Source organism: Giraffa tippelskirchi, chromosome 13 (genome assembly GCF_054371585.1).
Source record: "Giraffa tippelskirchi isolate mGirTip1 chromosome 13, T2T-mGirTip1v1.2.pri, whole genome shotgun sequence".
Lineage (NCBI taxonomy): Eukaryota > Metazoa > Chordata > Mammalia > Artiodactyla > Giraffidae > Giraffa > Giraffa tippelskirchi.
Window position 1 is genome coordinate 39,806,511 of NC_137287.1, and position 19,912 is coordinate 39,826,422.

General features: G+C 52.4%; 1 protein-coding gene across 5 annotated transcripts in view; it reads left to right on the forward strand.

Moving 5' to 3' along the window:
* The first annotated feature begins 2,563 nt into the window (after positions 1 to 2,563).
* LOC145531809 (phospholipid-transporting ATPase ABCA3) overlaps positions 2,564 to 19,912 on the forward strand; it is a 42,240-nt gene continuing 24,891 nt past the window's right edge. Inside the window, exons 1-9 of one of the 5 annotated variants that reach the window (XM_081555313.1) lie at positions 2,564 to 2,741; positions 10,594 to 10,792; positions 11,008 to 11,137; positions 11,751 to 11,967; positions 13,078 to 13,148; positions 13,256 to 13,520; positions 14,476 to 14,603; positions 15,255 to 15,420; positions 19,087 to 19,346. In XM_081555313.1, the coding sequence (XP_081411439.1) occupies positions 13,095 to 13,148; positions 13,256 to 13,520; positions 14,476 to 14,603; positions 15,255 to 15,420; positions 19,087 to 19,346 (873 nt within the window). In that variant the 5' untranslated portion in view covers positions 2,564 to 2,741; positions 10,594 to 10,792; positions 11,008 to 11,137; positions 11,751 to 11,967; positions 13,078 to 13,094. Of the gene's footprint in view, positions 2,742 to 10,586; positions 10,793 to 10,921; positions 11,138 to 11,750; positions 11,968 to 13,077; positions 13,149 to 13,255; positions 13,521 to 14,475; positions 14,604 to 15,254; positions 15,421 to 19,086; positions 19,347 to 19,912 lie in introns of all 5 variants that reach the window. The other 4 variants (XM_081555310.1, XM_081555311.1, XM_081555312.1 and 1 more) reach the window with 4 other exon arrangements.

A 19,912-nucleotide genomic window follows, 5' to 3' on the forward strand; every position in this document is an offset into this window, starting at 1 on the left:
AGTGTCACTATCCACTTTAAGATTTTCCATCGATCTTGAGAAATGTCTGAGCCATGTGGACCCAGAGAAGTGTATCATATAATTTTTAGGCATATATCCATGGTATAAGAACGTGACTAATTAACGTACCAGAGTGTATTAAAGAGCTCAAGAACCTGAACACCTGGGTTCTGGTCTCAGCTCTATTGTGTACTTTGAAAAAAATTATGACCATTATATGGATCTCCCAATGGAAGAAGACTAGATGGAGCATTCAGGTTTGCCTTGCTGAAGGTTGGTGGATTTTTCAGTGGTGTGTGTGTGTGTGTATACGCACATGTATGTTCAGCTGTGTCCAACTCTGTGACCCCATGGACTGTAGCCCTCCAGGCTCCACTGTACCTGGAATTTTCCAGGCAAGAATACTGGAGTGGGTTGCCAGTGTTCCCTCCTCTGGGGGATCTTCCCAACCCAAGAACTGAGTCCCAATCTCCTGGGTCTCCTGCATTAGCAGATGGATTCTTGACCACTAGCGCCACCTGGGAAGCCCTCCGTGATAGTTGAAGTGAGTCACTGTTGGCAGCTGCTTGCAAACTGGAAGTCCAGAGCCTGGAATCTTTACATATGACAATATGCCTTTGCCAGTGACCTTCACACCCTCCCAGTTCATGATTATGAAAGTTGATAATAATTACAATAGCAGGCACCCTAACATGATTAAGAACAAAGATACAGAACGCTTTGCAGTTGTCTGCCTTGATCTGCAAGCTCATTCTTCTTCTAGTAGCCCCACCCATAAAAGGGAAATTCTGAGTCAGCCAGTTCTGTTTCTGGACTTGGTTATGCAGAACTGTGATCATATTTAGAAAGGGTTCAAAAAAACTCATGGTGTAACCAACTTAAGTTAGAAATGGGAAGGATTGGTTCTTGAAATAAAAAAAGATTAAGGAAGAGAAGCAGGGTGAAGAGAAGGACCAGTCATCCAGGTTCACAGAGTTTTTCCCAATACTTTCGTTGTGAGGGAAGGGGCACAGTATACAAAGAATGATGGGAGAGACAATTTTTAAGATGTTTGTGACATTAATAATCCACTTATTCAGTAATTGCCTTCAATTTTTTTTCTGAATCCTCATTACAGAGACCAGTCTAGATTAAATCTCTAGTTATATTCTGCTTGTAGGTGCCAGGGCATTGCAACCAGCACTTATGGTTTTTTCCCATTTCATTTTGAAATACTAAATACCTTTGAGTTTGGTATTATCATTTTAATTTCAGGAATAGGAAATTGAGGTTCACGAAGTTGAAGTGCCAGGCCTGCACTAGTTACAGGATCCGGGCAAGATCTGAAGCCAGGTCTTTGTGGCTTTTTCATTCAATAAATATTTATCAAATGCCTCCTCTGTGCCAGGACCCTGGGATGTCGCCATGAACTAAACAACGTCCCTCATGTAGTCCACCTTCTGGTGAGAGAGACAGAAGAACAGCAAACAAGTAAATAACACCACTTCAGAGAGTGAAATAAGTTCCTATGTAAATACGCGGTTCTGCGATGCTTCATTGCTAATCCATAAGGAGTCTGGGGGCAGATGTAAGCTCCCGCCACGAGTCATTACTTTACGGTTCAGTCAATCGTGTCCTCATCCCAGGGGCGTACTCAGAGCGGGCAGTAGCCCAGCTGGTCAGGAGGCGGCGTCCGGGCCAAGCGACCTCCGCCAGGAGCTGTCCGAGGCCCGGCCAACGGCAGCCAGGCAGCCAGCGGCTGGTGGACATTGGGCCACTGGAGGATCCTCAGAATCGACACGCTGCTGGCCGCGCTCACGACCCGGGCAGTGAGGAGCCGAGTGGCCGGCCCCTGGCGACTGTTGGCCCCACGCCGTTCCCTCCTCGAGCCCCTCTGCCCTCAGTGACCCCGGCCGGGCCTCGGGACCCTCCCATCCAAGGTGACCCCTAACTTGGCCTCACGACTCTCTCGGCTTGAGGGGACACCGACCTGACCTGTGACCCTCCCGAGGTGACCCTGGCTCTAACTCTCGACCCTCCTGCCTGAGGTGACCCTCGAGGCCTTACTACCCCCTGAACTGTGCCGTGGCACTGACGCCACACCCAAGAAGTCTGGGCCTTCCTGCCCACCCCATGGCCGTTTTCTAGAAATTTCCACGCCCTTCATCTTCCCCAGGGCCTCATCTGCCTAGCCGTGTACGCACCAGGCCCATGGTGGCAAAGCACCCTTCTACCGTCGGGAGAAGAGGCCCAGAACTCAAACACCGTGCTGGAGGAGAAATGGCGGATGGCCAGGAAAGCCAGAAGTGGGCAACGACTACTTCAGCTGCCTGGAAATGCATGTGGACCACGCGATTCTTCTCACGAGTGAGCCCGCACCCAAGGTTCCCGAGTCGCGCGCCCCCTGCCGGCCGTGCTGCGCGTCCCCTGCAGACCGTGTCGCGGACGCGCGGGGCACTGCGCAGGCGCAAACAGAGGCGAAGCGGGGTGGGGCGGGGCGGGGCTTTCCCGGGGCGGGTCCGACACCCGCAGGGGCGGTCCGCTGCGCATGCGCGAGCCGGCCGGCGCGCCCCCTGCAGGACCCGGAGCCGCCAGGTCCTCAACCCGACGCCGGTCGCAGGCTCCCCCTCCCCGCCGCGGCGGCCCAGCAGCTGTCAGCAGCGATCGCCGCCGCGAGACAAGAGCGGAGCCGGGAGCCGAGGCCGGGGACCCCGCGAGAGCGCAGCCCCGGCCGCCGTCGCCCGGGCGCCGAGGGTCGGTGAGTGCAGCCAGGACCCGTAGCTCGCCCGTGCTGGCTCGTAGGGCTCTTGGCTTGGGGGCCACTTCCCCGCCTGGGACGCTCTCTGCCCCGCCGGCTGTTCCCCTCCCGGGCCGGGCACCCGGCCGCTCCCGCGAGCCTGCCGCGCCCCCGCCCTGCCGCCGACCTCCGGCGGTGGCCCAGCAGGTGTATCTCCCCGCAATGCCAAGCTGCCCTGACTCAGGCTGCCCCTCGCGAGGCGAGAGTTCTGGGCGTGTCCCCGTCCTCGCAGGCAGCTGCCCAAAGGCGCTCCCTTTGGAGAAACTTACCCTTCCCGGAACTAGAACCTCTGCGGAATCCATTGTGCAGAACTGAGGAAGGGGGACAGACATTTCCTACCTTAAGAGCCGCTGGCCTTCACCCGGCAGACAGTTTGAGCACTTGCTGCTGAAGCCATGCAGCATCCCTGGCCGGGGAGCCGAGGCAGGGCTGCCAACAATGCTGCTGGCTCATCTCTCGGTGCAGAGACTCCCAGTGTGGGTGGGAATGCACTCTCGTATCGGAGTCCGCCCTGCTCTCAAACCCTCCTTCTCATGAGCCTCAGGGTGGGGGTCCAGTGGTCCACTGTTAGTGGTGGGAGTTGTGTGGGGAACCGAAGGAAGAGGACCTCCTGGTCTAGGCGGAGGGGCCCGCAACAACCTCGGTGCCCATGGTCAATCTGTATTTGGTATGAATTTGTGTTTACCTAGGTATCCTCTCTTTCCTGAAGTAGACTGTAAGCTTCATGAGGGCAGGGGCCTTCTCCTAAAGAAGGCTTAGGATGCATGCCTGATGCATATTTGTCCCTGGAATGAATGCCCCTCCCCACTTCCTGGGATTTTGCCTGATTAAAGACAGTTACCTGCTAGGGTTATTTCTGTTTGCTTGCTCCTCTGCCTCCTGAGCTGTGAGCTCCCTGAAGGCACGGAATGGTTCTTGTTGGGGCTTGTGCTCCTAGCACATAGCCAGCACTTTGGCACATGTCAGGCACTCCAGGAACGCTTGTTGAAGGAGTACATGACACCCTGGAGCAGTGTGGAGACCCAGGCAGGCAAGGTGCAGGTGGAAGAGTTAGGCTCTTTTTTCTCCTGAGCAGATGCATCATTTGATTCAAAACACTTTGATGCTCCTTTTTTAAGATTAAGGATGTTTTCCTTTAGAAAGTTAAGGTCGTTGGAAAAGTAAAAGAAAGAGAAAACAGGTAAAAACTGATGCCATGGGAATCCCCTCCACCCTTTTTAACTTCTCAGGGTGTTGTTTTTTTTTAATTAAACAGTTGCTTACTACGTTCAACAAACAGGATGACATCATCCCTTCTCTAAGGTTATTGATCATGATTCTGATGAAACAGCATTTTGGAACAAGACAGGGAGTTCACGTTGTTTATTTTTTTTAAGTCACTAGCTGCCACAGTGTATATGCCAGGCAGTCTCATGGGAACCTGTTTTGACTTTGTCTCAACTGGGAAGGCCCAGGTAAGACTCCCTAATTGGAGTCTTTCTCCAGAAGAAACTGGAGCAGTTTCTTCTCCAGCCCTGCTTCCTGAAACAACAGTAGACTCCTCTGCTCTTGAGGCTTTTGGGGGTGTGGGGGGATCAGAGCAGTCTAGAACTCTGGGGAGAGTGATGGGCAAGACTCTGTGCACGACTGGGGACCTTGGGATAGAGCTGAAGAAATGACTTATTCCCAAGTAACTGACCTCAGACAGAATGAGATAAGTGCCACACAGGACATCCAGAAAAGCTGCTGTGAGTGTGCAGAGGTGGAGGGATGGCTTTTGACAAGAACAGAAGGTCTCAACCCTGGCTGCAAGTTAGAATCACCCAGGAAAGAGTCCCAGGTCCAAACCACAGCCCAGAATCTCCACGGGTGGGCCTCAGACATCACTTTCTATCTTAAAGCACTCCAGAAAATTCCATCATGCAGCCAAGATGAACCCTCACACCAGTCAGTGTTGTCAGTGGTGGCTGCACAAAGGGGCGAGGACTAGACTGGGAAATAATCGGAAGGATTTCAGAAAGCAGAGGCTGGAATAGTGGGTGATACTCCAAGCTGACAAAAATCATAGAAGGTCTATGCCCTACCCCCAGGAAAGTGTTAGGCGATGTCCATGCCTGTCCTGGGAGACTTGGGCAGTGCCTGACCCCTGCCTCGCTGAGTCGTCTTCCACATTTGGAGTCGACGGGCAGAGAGGCACCGTTGCAAGAGCTAATGAGCTTGCTGCCTTGCTTATTACAAAAGATCCATGGTTACCTCTCTCTGGGGATGCTCAATTGCCTCGTTACCTCGTTTCCTACACCTCGAGAAGCAGAAGGCTAGTGGGACAGCGAACCGGACCGAGGCTGCAGCCAGGGTTAAGAGAGTAGGCGATGGCAGAGACTTTGTGGAACTCTCTCCTTGTAGCCTCCTCTGGGCCACACCTTTGGCTTAAAAATATACCCCATCACCTGTTGCTTGGAGCTTCAGTGCAAACTTAGAGCCGTGTGGTTCTGAGGAGCCCGCCACCACAGATCATGGGCTCTGAGTGTGAGACTCACCAAGTAAGTCTCCATCCGAGCCTCCAGATGACCATGCCCTTGAAGCATGGCCTTGAACCTGGCGTTACAGGGCCCTGGGGCCATGACCACGTCTTATATATTTGTTCCCACCTATCCACAGAAGGGCCAGTTGTGTAAATAAGTTGTCCAGAAGCTCTTTTCCGGGGCACTGCTATATGTAAAAGAACTAGAGCATGCACCGCCATGTATTTTATTTGTTTATTAGAAAAGATAGCCATGTGGGCACTTCCCCGGTGATCCAGTGGATAAGACTCCACAGGGTCATGAGTTTGATTCCTTGTCAAGGAACTGAGATCCCACATGCTGTGCAGTGGCAGAGCCAAAAAATAGGTAAATAAATAATTAAAAGATAGCCATATGCTACTGTCCTGAATATCATGGACATACAAGCATGTACAAATACAGACCTATTAAATGGATGAGAGGCAAAGTGAACATGATTAATTTTTTCAATAGTGCAAAATCTATTGTACAAATGTGTGCTGTTCTTAAAAGAGAGCCAGGTGATCAAGTCTACATGCCATTTATGAACTCTTGGTGAGGCCTGAGCCCAGCATCTGAAAGTCTGGTTCTGAGTTCTCTGTATGTCAGTTCCTGGTTTTCTAGCGGTCCACAGTGAACTTCAGGAAGGCACACAGACTGTGCTATGCACCCAATACTTACTTTTCAATCCCACCCACCAATTGTGCCAGAGCTCTTGATGAATCTGGGCTGGTGAGTGTTCAGGGGCTCTCAGGTGTCGGGTAGACGTTCTGGTTCCCAAAGCTTTTGCTGTTCAGGTGCAAGTGTTCATGTAGATGATGCTCTTGCTGCATCTGGGGCAATACTGTCACGCACTGGTGTAAACATCCCCAGACATCTGTGTTCATAAATCCTCTGTTCTCGGCACAGGTTATTTTGAAAAGCTGTAACTCACGCGTTTTCACCTTTTCCTTGAAGGGATAGATTTGAGTGCATTGGTTTAAAACCAGTAAGCTAACTGACAGTCTGCTGCACTCATTTGTCACTAGAGAAAAAAGAAAAAGATTTCCAGGTTTGAAACTTCTCAGGAAAGAAAATGTATATTTCCTTCTTAAGTTCTAAGTGCCCATGATAGATGCTCACCAAATCACTGCAAAGTATCATAAAGCTTTGGCTCTTTAAGGGTCTGCTTAAAGCCATGATATCCGGAAGTGTGTGAACTCCAACATACCTGAGAGACGTCAAGTAAGCCAGCAGGTGAGGGCCCATTATCACCCACGTGTCACAGAGTGATGACGGAGCCCCTCTTCCCTCAGGGAGCTGCAGCCGCTGACACACAGACCAGCAAGAGTGCCAGGGTGCATCTATGTATTAAATATTCAGTTCAGTTCAGTTCAGTCACTCAGTCGTGTCCGACTCTTTGCGACCCAATGAATCGCAGCACGCCAGGCCTCCCTGTCCATCACCAACTCCCGGAGTCTACCCAAACCCATGTCCATCAAGTCAGTGATGCCATCCAGCCATCTCATCCTCTGTCGTCCCCTTCTCCTCCTGCCCTCAATCCTTCCCAGCATTAGGGTCTTTTCCAATGAGTCAACTCTTCGCATAAGGTGGCCAAAGTATTGGAGTTTCAGCTTCAACATCAGTCCTTCCAATGAACACCCAGGACTCATCTCCTTTAGGGTGGACTGGTTGGATCTTCTTGCAGTCCAAGGGACTCTCAAGAGTCTTCTCCAACACCACAGTTCAAAAGCATCAATTCTTCGGCACTCAGCTTTCTTCACCGTCCAACTCTCACATCCATACATGAATACTGGAAAAACCATAGCCTTGACTAGATGGACCTTTGTTGGCAAAGTAATGTCTCTGCTTTTTAATATGCTATCTAGGTTGGTCATAACCTTCCTTCCAAGGAGTAAGCGTCTTTTAATTTCATGGCTGCAATCACCATCAGCAGTGATTTTGGAGCCCAAAAAAATAAAGTCAGCCACTGTTTGCACTGTTTTCCCATCTATTTCCCATGAAGTGATGGGACCAGATGCCATGATCTTAGTTTTCTGAATGTTGAGCTTTAAGCCAGCTTTTTCACTCTCCTCTTTCACTTTCATGAAGAGGCTCTTTAGTTCTTCTTCACTTTCTGCCATAAGGGTGGTGTCATCCACATATCTGAGGTTATTGATATTTTTTAGTAAAACCAAATTTTTCCTCATTTCTAAAGTAGAATTTCTCGCCATTCCTTTACTCCAGATTGTCTTTCCCATCGTGCTTGAAGACCAACAGTGGGGTTTAGTGGTGGGAACCATCCTCTATACATACACCTACTGTTTTCAGCCTGATTTTTTTATGTTGCTTGTTGGTATTGGGACATTCACCTGCGGAATCCACTGAATCAGATATTTTCACAATTTAACAGATCATGTACTGGGTAAAAGATTAAGCAAAACAGAACACCCTCAAGCAGAATTACAGCACTTCTGGATACCCCTCTACCTGCTTCCCACCCCCACCCAGGTTCCACCCCAGTGCCCTTCTTGGCAGAGCATCCCAAGGCCTTGGTTGACTCCCCTTCCTGGTTCAGTCTCTGCCGCTCCTCCCCCGCCACTCAGAGTTACTTTCTGTTCCCCACACACACTCTAATTTCTCCAGAATCCTATAATGCCCTCCCAATCTCAGAGAAACTGGTCTCCTGTGTAACCTCCTGCGAGCCTTCCCAGAGCCACACACTCGCACACGCACACTCGGGCACGCACACACAAAATCCAGAATGCCCTCCCCACCCCAAGGAAAAAGAAACTTGATGCTGGTCTTCTGTGTAACTGCCTGTGAGCTTTTCCAGAGACACACACACTCACACACACACACACAGCCACACACTCACACACACAATCTGGAGCTCCTCCAGAAACTCACGATGCTTCATTTGACTTCAGCTGTAGCGATCACAGGTGGCGCTAGTGGTAAAGAACCCACCTGCCAATGCAGGAGACGCAAGAGACGTGGGGTCTATCCCTGGGTTGGGAAGATCCCCTGGAGGAGGGCATGGCAACCCACTTCAGTATTCTTGCCTGGAAAATTCCATGGACAGAGGAACCTGGCGGGCCATATATAATAGTCCATGGGGCCGCAAAAGAGTTGAACACAACTTTTCAGAACACAGTCTGAAGCAACTCAGCATGTAGCGATTACAGTCCATGCGAGCATTTGCAGACTGTGAACTCCTTGGATTAAGAACACTGAATTTCATTTCCGAATCTTTAGTACCTGATGTAAGTGCCCACCACACACAAGCACGTGGCAAATGTTTGCTGGATGAGTAAATGCTTTTTTGCTTTGTATATCCTGCAAGGCCACAGGCTCTGCCAGCACACAATTAAGTACTCTCATGCCTTGTTCAGTGGGTACACACATAGGCTTAAAACCACTGACTGTTGTGGGCTCCCTGTGTCCATCAGGAAATGCTTTCCCAGCTGAGATGGGTCCTTGCCCACCTTGGTCCTCAGGAAAAGTGCCAAGACCCAGCCAACATCACCAACAAGGCCATCTCTCTCTGTTCTGCACCTGTGGTCAAGAGGGCAGAGCTGTGATTGTCTGCTCTCCATGACAGGGGGATCTCACGCCTTGGCCTTGCTGAGACCCCTCCCACCCAGCCATGCCTCCCTCCACGCCTGTGCAGACTTGGCTTCCGTGGAAGGAAAGGTGCCAAGCTTAGGACATATCAGAACATGTGATGGAACGCTGTGTGCCTGGGCCCAGGGGCCTGTCCACTTCTTGCTGGCCTTGAGGCCTGCTTGGCAGTGACCTTTTCCAGAAGTGTTTTGTTGTTGTTGTTGAGTGGCTAAGTTGTGTCCAACTCTTCATGACTCCATGGACTGTAGCCCGCCAGGCTCCTCCATCCATGGGATTTCCCAGGCAAGAATACTTCCCACCATTCTGTTCTGTGTATGCAGAAATAAAAGCTTCTTTTGCTTGGGTGCATAGAAACTGGAGGACATATTCAAGCCCATAGTGAAAAAGTCCCCAAATCAGGAAGGGAGGTGTCAGGACTCAGCATGTGCTGGCGAGCACCCGACACGATGCTCCCAAACTGGGAGCATGGTTTTCAGAGGGACCTGGTGCACCCTCGAGAGCATGCTCAGGGGTGAGCAGCCCACAGTTGCACTCACTCTGAACCAGCTCAATTGCTCACCTGAAAAGCAAACACTGAAATAGTCAATGCTTTGTGTAACGTTTAATATTTTAACAGTAAGCAAACAAGCCTTTCCGCAGTAGAAAGCGCTTTCCCTTCCTTTGCTGGCTCCAACCTGGGAGGTGTGACGTGAGCCCTGTGAGAAGTCCTCAGACGCTCTTGAGGGGCTCTGCAGGCAGAGCCTGGAGTGGACCCACCCGGGCTGGTTCTGGATCCCAGCGCCCCCCACCCCACCATTTCTGGGAGACTCTGAGTGCCGAGGCCTCAAGTGTTTTGAGGAACTTGAACTTCCTTTCCTCGTGTACATTTGCTTTCGTAACCAGAAAGCTTCCCAGATTTTGTAATTCCAGGAATCTCCTCCTTTAAATTCCTTTTGCACTCAGAACAGACCGCTGGTATGGCATTCAGGGAGACTTCAGATAGAGCCAGGCCGGCGCAGAGCCATGTGGGGAGACAGAAATACATATGATGGGACTCCCCTAGTGGTCCAGTGGCTAGGACTCTGCTCTCCCAACACAGGGGGGACCGGGTTCAGTACCTGGTCAGGGAGCTAGATCCTATGGCTGAAACTAAAAAAGATCCCACGTGCTGCAACTAAGACTCAGTACAGCCAAATATATTAATTAAAAGAAATACATACTATGTCTGCTATGGTAGTGAGGCTCCAGGGATATGCTTTCTTTTTGATTTCTAGCGTTAGGTTCTGGGAGAAATTATGTACAGATTTTATAGTGGTGTTTGCTGCTTTTAGGGTACACAGGACTGTAGGGGTTCCGTGGTAAAAACAGACCAGGGGGGTGGGATCCTTGCTGTGTGATCCTGGGACAGTCGCTCCCTCCTCATCTGAGAAAGGATGAGGGCACCAGAGCCAGGACTGGGTTAGGAAGTTCTGAAATATAAAGGAATAGAAAGGGAAAGTCTCTCATGGTTTGTGGTACTAGGAGAGAGAGCACAGTGCCTCCCCAGTGTTCTCAGTTTCCGGGAATCCATGTTTCTGTGATAGTATTTAGTTCCGCTGAAGTAAACGTGCTTGCGATCTCTTTTGCACTTTGATTTTCTAACTCAGTGAGAAGTGTTTTACGATTATTTTTTAAATTATGCCCTGGTGCCCCCCATTTGCCCAAAGGTGCCAGAGCGTCATGCCAGCGAGCCCCGGGCCCCTCCCGATGTCCCATGAGGTGTCCGTGCTCCCGAGCTCCAAGGTCAGCCCCCTGCACTCCAGAGCCCTGCCAGCCCCACCCCAGAGCCGTCTGTGCGGGGCCACCTCCTCCCAGCCCGGCCTCCCGTAGCCCCAGAGGACAGCCTCGGCTTGGAGCTGCCGCCAGGACTCAGGTCAGTTCCTGGCGCCGCTGTCCGGGGTTGTTCTCATGGGAAGCTGGATGGGCTGTCTCTCTGCCTTCCTGGCCCTCCTGCACCTGGAAAGGTGGGGTTAAGCCTGGGGACGTGTCCTTTCCTGGCCAGACCTTTCCAGAAAAGGAGGTCGTCGACTTCTCTGTCCAGAAGACGTCTTTGAACTGGGACCTTTTCACCCTCCCCTCTTGGTCAAGGAGCATCATCTTGGCCACACCAGGCACCCGTCAGCCAGCCTTGTGGATGACCAGCCCCCCGGAGGCACCCCTTCCCCATCTTAGCCTGAACCGGTTCTCGAAACTGTTCGCAGACCACAGGCCTTCATGGGTAACACTACATGACTACTCTTTTATCAGTGGTCTACGACTTCTTTTAAGACAGGTTCTCCAGCTTGTTAATTCTAAAAGAATTCGGATGACTTACTCATTCGCTGCTTAATAGCACTTCATACTGTTTTAGCTTTAATTGCTTCACATTTTAACTATGCAGTTAATGAAAAGCCGTATTTTAAGTTAATTTGTAAATAACTTCTCGCAGTTGTGTTTTCTGTTAACATTTATTGAGTGCCCTTTAAAGCATACATTTTGAGGAACAACTGTTAGACAGATGCGGACAGCCACATTTTTTTTTTTTTTAAAGCAAGAGTTTAATTTAAAAATGAGCTTTCCTGAAAATGATTTTCAACTAACTAGAGACAGAAGTAAAATTGGCTGTTTCAGAAAACAAACAAGCTCTCACTCCATGAGCACTGGGTCTGGAGGTGGGTTCTCTGGGCTGAAGTGTTGGAGCGGGTTAACTAGTGAAGGGTTTTCCAGCCATTTGTCCGAGTCCCTCTTGCGTCCTGACCCACCTGATGGATGCTGTTGGGTCCGTGTGAGTGTGGGGCCGGCTAGCCACACTCAGGACTCTTCCTGTGAGTCACAGGTGCTTCTCCCCACAGGCAGGATCAGGAGCTGTGAAGGGCCCCTCTCCACTCCAGCTGCGTCCTTGGTGTGGACAGTGACAAGGAGCTCTCGGATCCCCCTCCTCTACTGCCCTCACCGCCCACCTGAGGTCCAGCCTCGGCCTTCATGCCCACGGCTTCTGGAACCACGTGCTTCTAGCCGTGGGCGTCCTGGGGCCTTCCTGAGCTCCTCCGACCCCCTCCTTCTCTAGAGGTTAGTGTGGCTCCGTGTCTCTGCTTCTCACACTGCAGTCTCAGAAGGTGGATTCCCCTCGATCCAGGGAGAGCTTGATAAGCCTCTGTTCTTGTTTCCGCTGTCACTGTGTTTGGTGATCCATCTCACATCAGATTCTCCCAGCTCCGTGTGCTGGATTTAAATTGGAACATTCAGGATGGGATGGAGTTGGGGTGGGAGGAGGTTCTAGCGGGAGAGGACATAGGTATACTTATGGCCGACTGACGTTGTTGTTCGGTGGAAAGCACCACGACGTTGTAAGGCAGTTGTCCTCCAATTAAAAGAATATCAACTTTCTCAAGTGACTCAGAGCAGACTCTCTCTAGAGAAAAGTGACCAGTGTTGTCAGGTGGAGGCCCATAGGCCACTGCTCACAGTTAAAGCGGGAAAAACTGGTCCTTAGGGCTCCAGGCGGGAGAGCGTGCACCCTCCAGCCACCTGTGTGTCCACCTACAGTGTCTGCTCCCAGGTCAGGGCCCTCACTGCTCCCGCACAGCCCTCTCCAGCTCTCAGACATCTGCCCACATCCAGGACTCTGAGCTGACTTTGCTTTTACTGTCCTAGGATGGTGGAGAGTAAAGTGTCAGGGCCGGGATTGCATCGGCCTGAGTTTCTGCCAAGAAACTGCAGATTCAGGGGCTTCCCTGGTGGTCCAGTGGCTAAGACTCTGCGTTTCCAGTGCAGGGGGCCCAGGTTCGATCCCTGGTCAGGAAACTAGATCCCGTATGCCACAACTGAGACCCGGCAGATCCACATAAATTAAAAAAAAGAAACAGCACATTCATATGAACTGCAGAGAACGTGCGAATAACGTTCATCACAATTGCCACGCTGGTGGTCATGGTGCATCTGGTTCCAGAAAAAACTATAAGTCAGCTTCCTAACAGGGTGTGTGTTCCTGGAACTCACAGAATAGGACAGAACAGACCTGGTGCCTCCTCCTCCGGGAGCTGGTCTGAGTCAGGCTGGGACACAAGCAGGTGCTAAGGGCCTGTGTCTCAGGAGAGACTGTACCCCCCACCTCCCACCTTCCGCCAACACCATTCACATCTCACTGACACCCTGACCCTGTCTTTGGTCCACGACTAGCGGCCCCTCCAGCGAGGATGGCGGTGCTCAGGCAGCTGGCGCTGCTGCTCTGGAAGAACTATACTCTGCAGGTGGGCCCGGCTCTGTGGGTGTTGCGGGAGTGGGGGGAGCCTGGTGGAGGGGCATTGGTGGGAGGGGCTCTGGTGCCTCCTCACCCTGCGGCCCCATCTCTCCCCAGAAGCGGAAGGTGCTGGTGACCCTCTTGGAGCTCTTTCTGCCTCTGCTCTTCTCTGGGATCCTGATCTGGCTCCGCCTGAAGATCCAGTCAGAGAACGTGCCCAATGCCACCCTCTACCCCAGCCAGTCCATCCGAGAGCTGCCCCTCTTCTTCAGCTTCCCTCCCCTGGGGGCCGCCTGGGAGCTGGCCTACATTCCATCCCAAAGTGAGGCGGTGCGCACGGTGGTGGAGAACGTGCAGAGGGCGCTGGTGATCAATCTGCAAGGTGCGGTGTCCAGGGTGTGGGGGGCCGGGGGTCTGCAGTGCTGCTAGGCTTGGGCCTCAGGGCAGGGCTGGTGGTGCAAGAGCCAGGCAGCGGCCAGGTGGACCCAGCCGCCCCCATCGTGGCCGCACTGCTCGAATCCCTCAGCCATATGGAGTCTCATGTAGCAGAAACCAGGGTCGTGAGGGTCACGTGAAGGAATATGCATGACGGTTTGCAGACCCCAGCTATCCAAGTGGGCATGGCGTCCATGTACCCCAGCGAAGTTCTTCCAAGGGCAAGGCATGTTTTCAGTGCCCAGTGCCAGGGACCTCTCCTGGAATGTGGTTTTGCGAGGGTGGCTCTGACAAAGGTCAGCAGGAAGCACGCTAAGGGACATCCCCAGGAAGCGTGCAGCCGCCCTTGCAAGGTCGGTGTTCTCAGAACAGAGAGTATCTCCCTTTTCTCTTGCTCCTGGTTTGGGCACCACCCTTCCTTGATCTGTCCAGTCCAGTGCAGCCAGGACTTAGGGGAAGGTTTCTGCTTCCTCCCTTGGGGATTAAGGGGCAAACTCTTCACATGAAACGGGGTCTGAATGAAAGAGATCCCCGAACAGACTATACGTTCACACCCCCTTGGGTTTTTAAAGCCCACCATTATGGTTATGAGAGAGGCCGACGCAGGCTGCAGAGCCCCAGGCAGGGCGGCCACCCCCAGAGAGGGGCCGGTGAGCACTCAGCACTGCTGCCGGCCCAGTTCCGGTTCTCAGCTTCCAGAAGCCCAGGACCAGCTTGGATGGCGAGGTTCTGCCAGCCTTCACCGCAGCCCGTCTCTGCCAGAAACAAAAGCCTCCTCGAATCTTAGGAGAGGTTTACAAAGCGCTAGAGCAACTTGGGAGTTTTAGTCCTTGATCTGAAGGTACAGCTTTTCCAAGCAGAGTGGGCGATTGGGCAACTCCGGGTGCCCCTTCTCCCCATAGCTCGTGGCTTTGCCTCCGAGAAGGACTTCGAGGACTACATCAGATACGACAACCGCTCCACCAACGTGCTGGCCGCCCTGGTGTTCGAGCACACCTTCAACCACAGCTGGGACCCCCTGCCTTTGGCGGTGAGGACCCCAGCCCCAAGGAGCCCAGCTGCTTCTCCAGGAGCCAGGCCACTGGTGGTCACTGCCCCCTCCCCACCTGCAGATGCTCTGCCTGCCTGGGAACAAATGTGACTGTCCCCTGGATCCAGAAGTTTTAGAAGCCTCGCCTGCCTGAGGAAAGTGGCTGTAGACTGTCTCTGTGGCCCCTCTGTCCCGTTGTTCTGTAAAAGGCATTACTGATCTCCCTGGACAGAATCAAATAGGACAAGTAGGAAAGCCACAGATACTTGGAACTTGGTGCCACATGGCATTAGAACTTCAGTCACACATTTAAACAAACAAAGGTTTTCTGGTTCCCCCTCTGGCATTAAGGCTGGGAAGCCGTCGGGTCCCCAGCCTTACGCTGGAGGCTTGCTGGTCAGCGGTGATGCATCACAGGTGGAGTTCCCGTTGGTGACGCAGAGGAGCGTGGTGATGGGTGGTGCAGAGGTTCCCCCGGGCTCCCTGTGCCCCAGCAGGACCACTCCCTCCCACCTCCTGAGACCCAGGCCTTGCGGAGTGGAGTGCTGAGGTCACAGGAACGAGGGTCCCCCAGCCCCCCACAGTGGGCATGGACGTTTGATCCTCTGGCCAGACCCCTCACAGCACTTGGTTTTCTCTTGACTTCTGCAGGTGAAATACCACTTACGCTTCAGTTACACGCGAAGAAACTACATGTGGACTCAGACAGGCTCCTTTTTCCTGAAAGAGACAGAGGGATGGCACACCACTTCCCTTTTCCCACTCTTCCCAAACCCAGGACCCAGGGAGCCCACTTCCCCTGATGGCGGAGAACCTGGTGAGGAGCACTTTCAAGGGGCCTCCTTCCCTCTCCGGGTGCTGGTGATAGTCACTTGGGGGAACTCATCCTGCATTTCTTTGGAGGAAAGTGTTTTAAGTAATTTTATTTATTATTTGTTTATGGCTGTGCTGGGTCTTCGTTGCCGTGTGGTCCTTCCTCTAGTTGCAGCGATCAGGGGCTGCTCTTCCTCATGGTGCCCAGGCTTCTCATTGCGGTGGCTTCTCTTACTGCAGAGCACAGGCTCTAGGCTCATGGGCTTCAATAGTTGCATCTTCCGGGCTCTAGAGCACAGGCTCAGTGGTTGTGGTGCCCGGGCATAGTAGCTCCGTGGCATGTGGGATCTTCCCGGATTAGGGATCGAACCTCTGTCTCCTGCATTGGCAGGTGGATTCTTTACTACTGAGCCACCAGGGAAACCCTGGAGGAAGATTTTTTATGAATATTAGATCTTCTTTGCAGAAGAAGGGAAGCTTCCCAGGTGGCGCTAGTGGTAAAGAACCCGCTTGCCAATGCAAGTAACATAAGAGACATGGGTTCCATTCCTGGGTCAGGAAGATCCCCTGGAGGAGGGCATGGCAACTCACCCCAGTATTCTTGCCTGGAGATTGCCATCGACAAAGGAGCTTGGTGAGCTACAGTCCATGGAGTCACAAAGAGTAGGACACAACTGAAGTGACTTAGCACACGTGCGGTAGAAGAAAAACATCCAGTAATCCTGGATTCTGAGAGACCAAAATGATCTTTAAAAATACCTATGGCATGGGCTCTTGAATAAAATTTTTCTGTTTCCATTTTTAAGGAGCTTCAATTTGCACAGGGTCTTTAGGGCTTGTTTCCACATTTCCCTTCTCTCCTGTCCTTCTCTGTGTAGTTTTATAGGCTTTGTAAGCTCTGTGGTCCTTGTGTAATTGTCCATGATTTCATCAAGTTAGTGGAGTGTTTGCAGACATCAGATCTCGGCTCGTTGTCCCATCAGGGTATGTGTTGGTCTGTCCTGTGTAACTCTGGCACATAGTTGGCTTGTTTGCCTCCTCTGACCATGCTGCTGCTGCTAAGTCGCTTCAGTCATGTCCGACTCTGTGAGATCCCATAGACGGCAGCCCACCAGGCTCCCGCGTCCCTGGGATTCTCCAGGCAAGAATACTGGAATGGGTTGCTATTTCCTTCTCCAATGCATGGAAGTGAAAAGTGAAAGTGAAGTTGCTCAGTCATGTCCGACTCCTAGCGACCCCATGGACTGCAGCCTACCAGGCTCCTCTGTCCAAGGGATTCTCCAGGCAAGAGTGCTGGAGTGGGGTGCCATTGCCTTCTCCATCTCTGACTATGGTCCCATCTTAAAACTGAGTTTCTGGGCTCCAGGAGTAGGCTTTGCCCTCAGGCCAAGACCTCCAGGCAGCATCCTGGGTGTTTCAAAGAATGCAGAATTCCTAGGTCTGCAAGAGGAGAAGGCAATGGCACCCCACTCCAGTACTCTTGCCTGGAAAATCCCATGGACGGAGGAGCCTGGTAGGCTACAGTCCATGGGGTCGCACAGAGTCGGACACGACTGAGCGACCTCACTTTCACTTTTCCCTTTCATGCACTGGAGAAAGAAATGGCAAGAGCCTGGAGAATCCTAGGGACAGCGGAGCCTGGTGAGCTGCCATCTATGGGGTCGCACAGAGTCGGACACGACTGAAGCGACTTAGCATAGCATAGCATAGGTCTGCAAGAGGCAGAACTTATTAGTCTGATGAAAAGACCTGGGAATGTTCCCTAAACGGAGCCTGGGACTGCAGGAGGTGACCAGCCTCTGGAGATGCATTTCAGAGGCCAGGGCCCTGTCACCAGGCTAAAGTTCCAAGGAAAAAGTTTAAATCTGAAAGTGGAGCAGGGACAAGCAAGGCAGGGTGAAATGTGTAAGGCCCCACAGTGGAGCCCCGGGCAGGTCCCCGACTGGGAGGAGAAACCACGTCAGCTGCCACACCCACTGCCTATGGCCAGCGGCAGGAAACCCTGGCACCAGTGACCGAGGGCAGGGCTGTCCCTCCTGTTTGTGGGGACAATTTCCTAAGTTTGGAAGCAATAGAGGAAACAGTTCCCCAAGGAAAAGCCTGACAGATTTCACTGTGTACAAACTTGAAATTTGCTTTAAAAAAAAATAAAAGGAAAAGATAGAACAGTGATTTTAAAATAAGAGACTGGGAAAACATTGCAGCAAATGATGAAGGGTGAATGCTTCCTGTGTCATAAAGGACTCCTTAGTCCAAATCAGCTTAAAAAAACCCACGAAGACCCTGAGAGGTGTGGAAAGGATGTGAACCTGGCACACAGCAGCACCACCCCTCCCCTCCATGAATTAGGCCAGGGTTGTCCCCAAGCCCACCCCCAAGTGTCCATACCTTTGAACCCTGATCCCTGACAAAGACACAGCCCCTGGAATAGCCTGAAAGAAGGAGAAAATCCAGATACACAAAGATGTTTCCCACAGCATTATTGACAATCATTAAAATTTCAGCTGTGGGGCCATGATTGATCACAGAGGGTAGCTACTCATCGGTGTTGAGCAACCACAGAGGTTGTGGTGGTGAAGACCCCATGGTAGCATGCGTGGCCTCATGGGGGAACCACATGTGAGAGGGGGCAGGCAAGGTGTTTCCTTGGGGAGGTGGTGTACAGCCAAACAGACGTTGGCTTTCAAGGGAAGAAACCAGGGTCCGTCTTGGCGGCAGCCCCTCCTGCTGTGTAGGGGCTCCACACCTTGGTCTCAGTGGCCCTGTGTGTCCCATGAGGACAGTGTTGGCTATTCTGCAGGGTCTCCATGAAGACGAGAACTAAACCGCCACCCCGCACAGTAAGGGGTACTGTTCACTGGACGCCTGCTGTTATCACAGCCATGAAACTGCTTACTCTTAAGGGAGATGGCAGAAGTGAAGGCCTTGTGCTGGGGGTGGGCATAGAATTGCTTTTCTGTTTTCTAGAGGCTGTAACCCAGGCAGCTGACAGTTCAGTGTTGGACATTAGGTGTTCTAAGCATCACTCACTATTTTAGGGACAAGGGTACCCACACCACCCAGGCCTGCACCCCATGTCCCCCGGGGCTCGGACCTCAGGGACCCAGGCCACCCTTCTCTCCTGAGGCTGTGCCCACACTTCCGTAGGCTCAGCCCCTAGCAGGCCTTGCTCTGGACTGGAATGTGTATCCTCCCTGTCTTTTTCACTGTAAAAGTTTTATCACAGACGCCTGTGAGGAGTCAAACAGGGCCAGCAGAGAGGGATCACGGAGCACATAGAGATGGTGTAGTGCTGGCCTCTGGTCTGTGGATCCTGCCTCCCTGTGAGATGGGAATGAACGTTGCTGATCAGCTGGTCTTGAGGGAGCAAGACTATTGTCGATTATCTCAGTAGGTCCTTGAAAGCAGGCAAGGGAGGCAGAAGAGAGACAGAGAAAGACGTGATGACACAGAGGCTGGTCAGAGAGATGCTGCCTGGCCGGCTGGGAAGGTCGAGGGAGGGCTCAGGAGCCAGAGAGGAGTGAGCGGCCCCTGCGAACGTCAGGCCTGCAGGAGACTTCAGCCCGTCACCAGCTCGGTGCCTGCAGCGCTCCGAGTGCCTGCACCGGGATGTGACGTCCTCCGCGTGTGTTGCCCCATGAGCCAGAACGCCCTCCGCCCCCACACACAGGTTACATCCGCGAGGGCTTCCTGGCCATGCAGCACGCAGTGGACAGGGCCATCATGTATTACCACGCCAACGCCTCCGCGCACCAGCTGTTCGAGAAGCTCGCGGTGATCGCCAAGCGGTTCCCTTACCCGCCTTTCATCTCCGACCCCTTCCTGGTCGCCATCCAGTACCAGCTGCCACTGCTGCTCATGCTGAGTTTCACCTACACCTCCCTCAGCATCACCCGGGCCATCGTACAGGAGAAGGAGAAGAAGCTGAAGGTAACCCTGCTGTGTCTGCTTGGGGGGACCCTGGGTTCAGGCTCTGTACGGCCGCAGGCAGTCCTGTCCTGAGTCCTGCTGCCCAACTGGGGCAGCCGCTGAGCACTGAGGTCACCGGGGCAGCTGGGCGTGGGGCTGATGCCTGCGAGGTTCAGCCCATCTTGGGCTTCTCTGAAATCAAGCCTGGTCTGCCCAAATTTTTACCACCCTGATAAAGCACCATAGTTCATATGCTGGACGAGGACTTAACCTGAGGGCTCAGACAAGAAAGAATCTGCCTGCAGTGCAGGAGACCTGGGTTCGATCCTTGGGTCGGGAAGGTCCCCTGAAAGAGGGAATGGCTACCCACTCCAGTATTCTTGCCTGGAGAATTCCATTGACAGAGGAGTCTGGTGTTGCAAAGAGTTGGACATGACTGAACGACTAACACTTTTTTACTTTTCATGCTAAAGACTGAACATTGAAAAGACAGCGTTCTGAATACATCAGCTTAAGTAAAACACATTATTGAAACTAATCTTACTTGTTGTTTTAAACTTTTTTTTTTTTTTGGCCTTGCCGTGTGG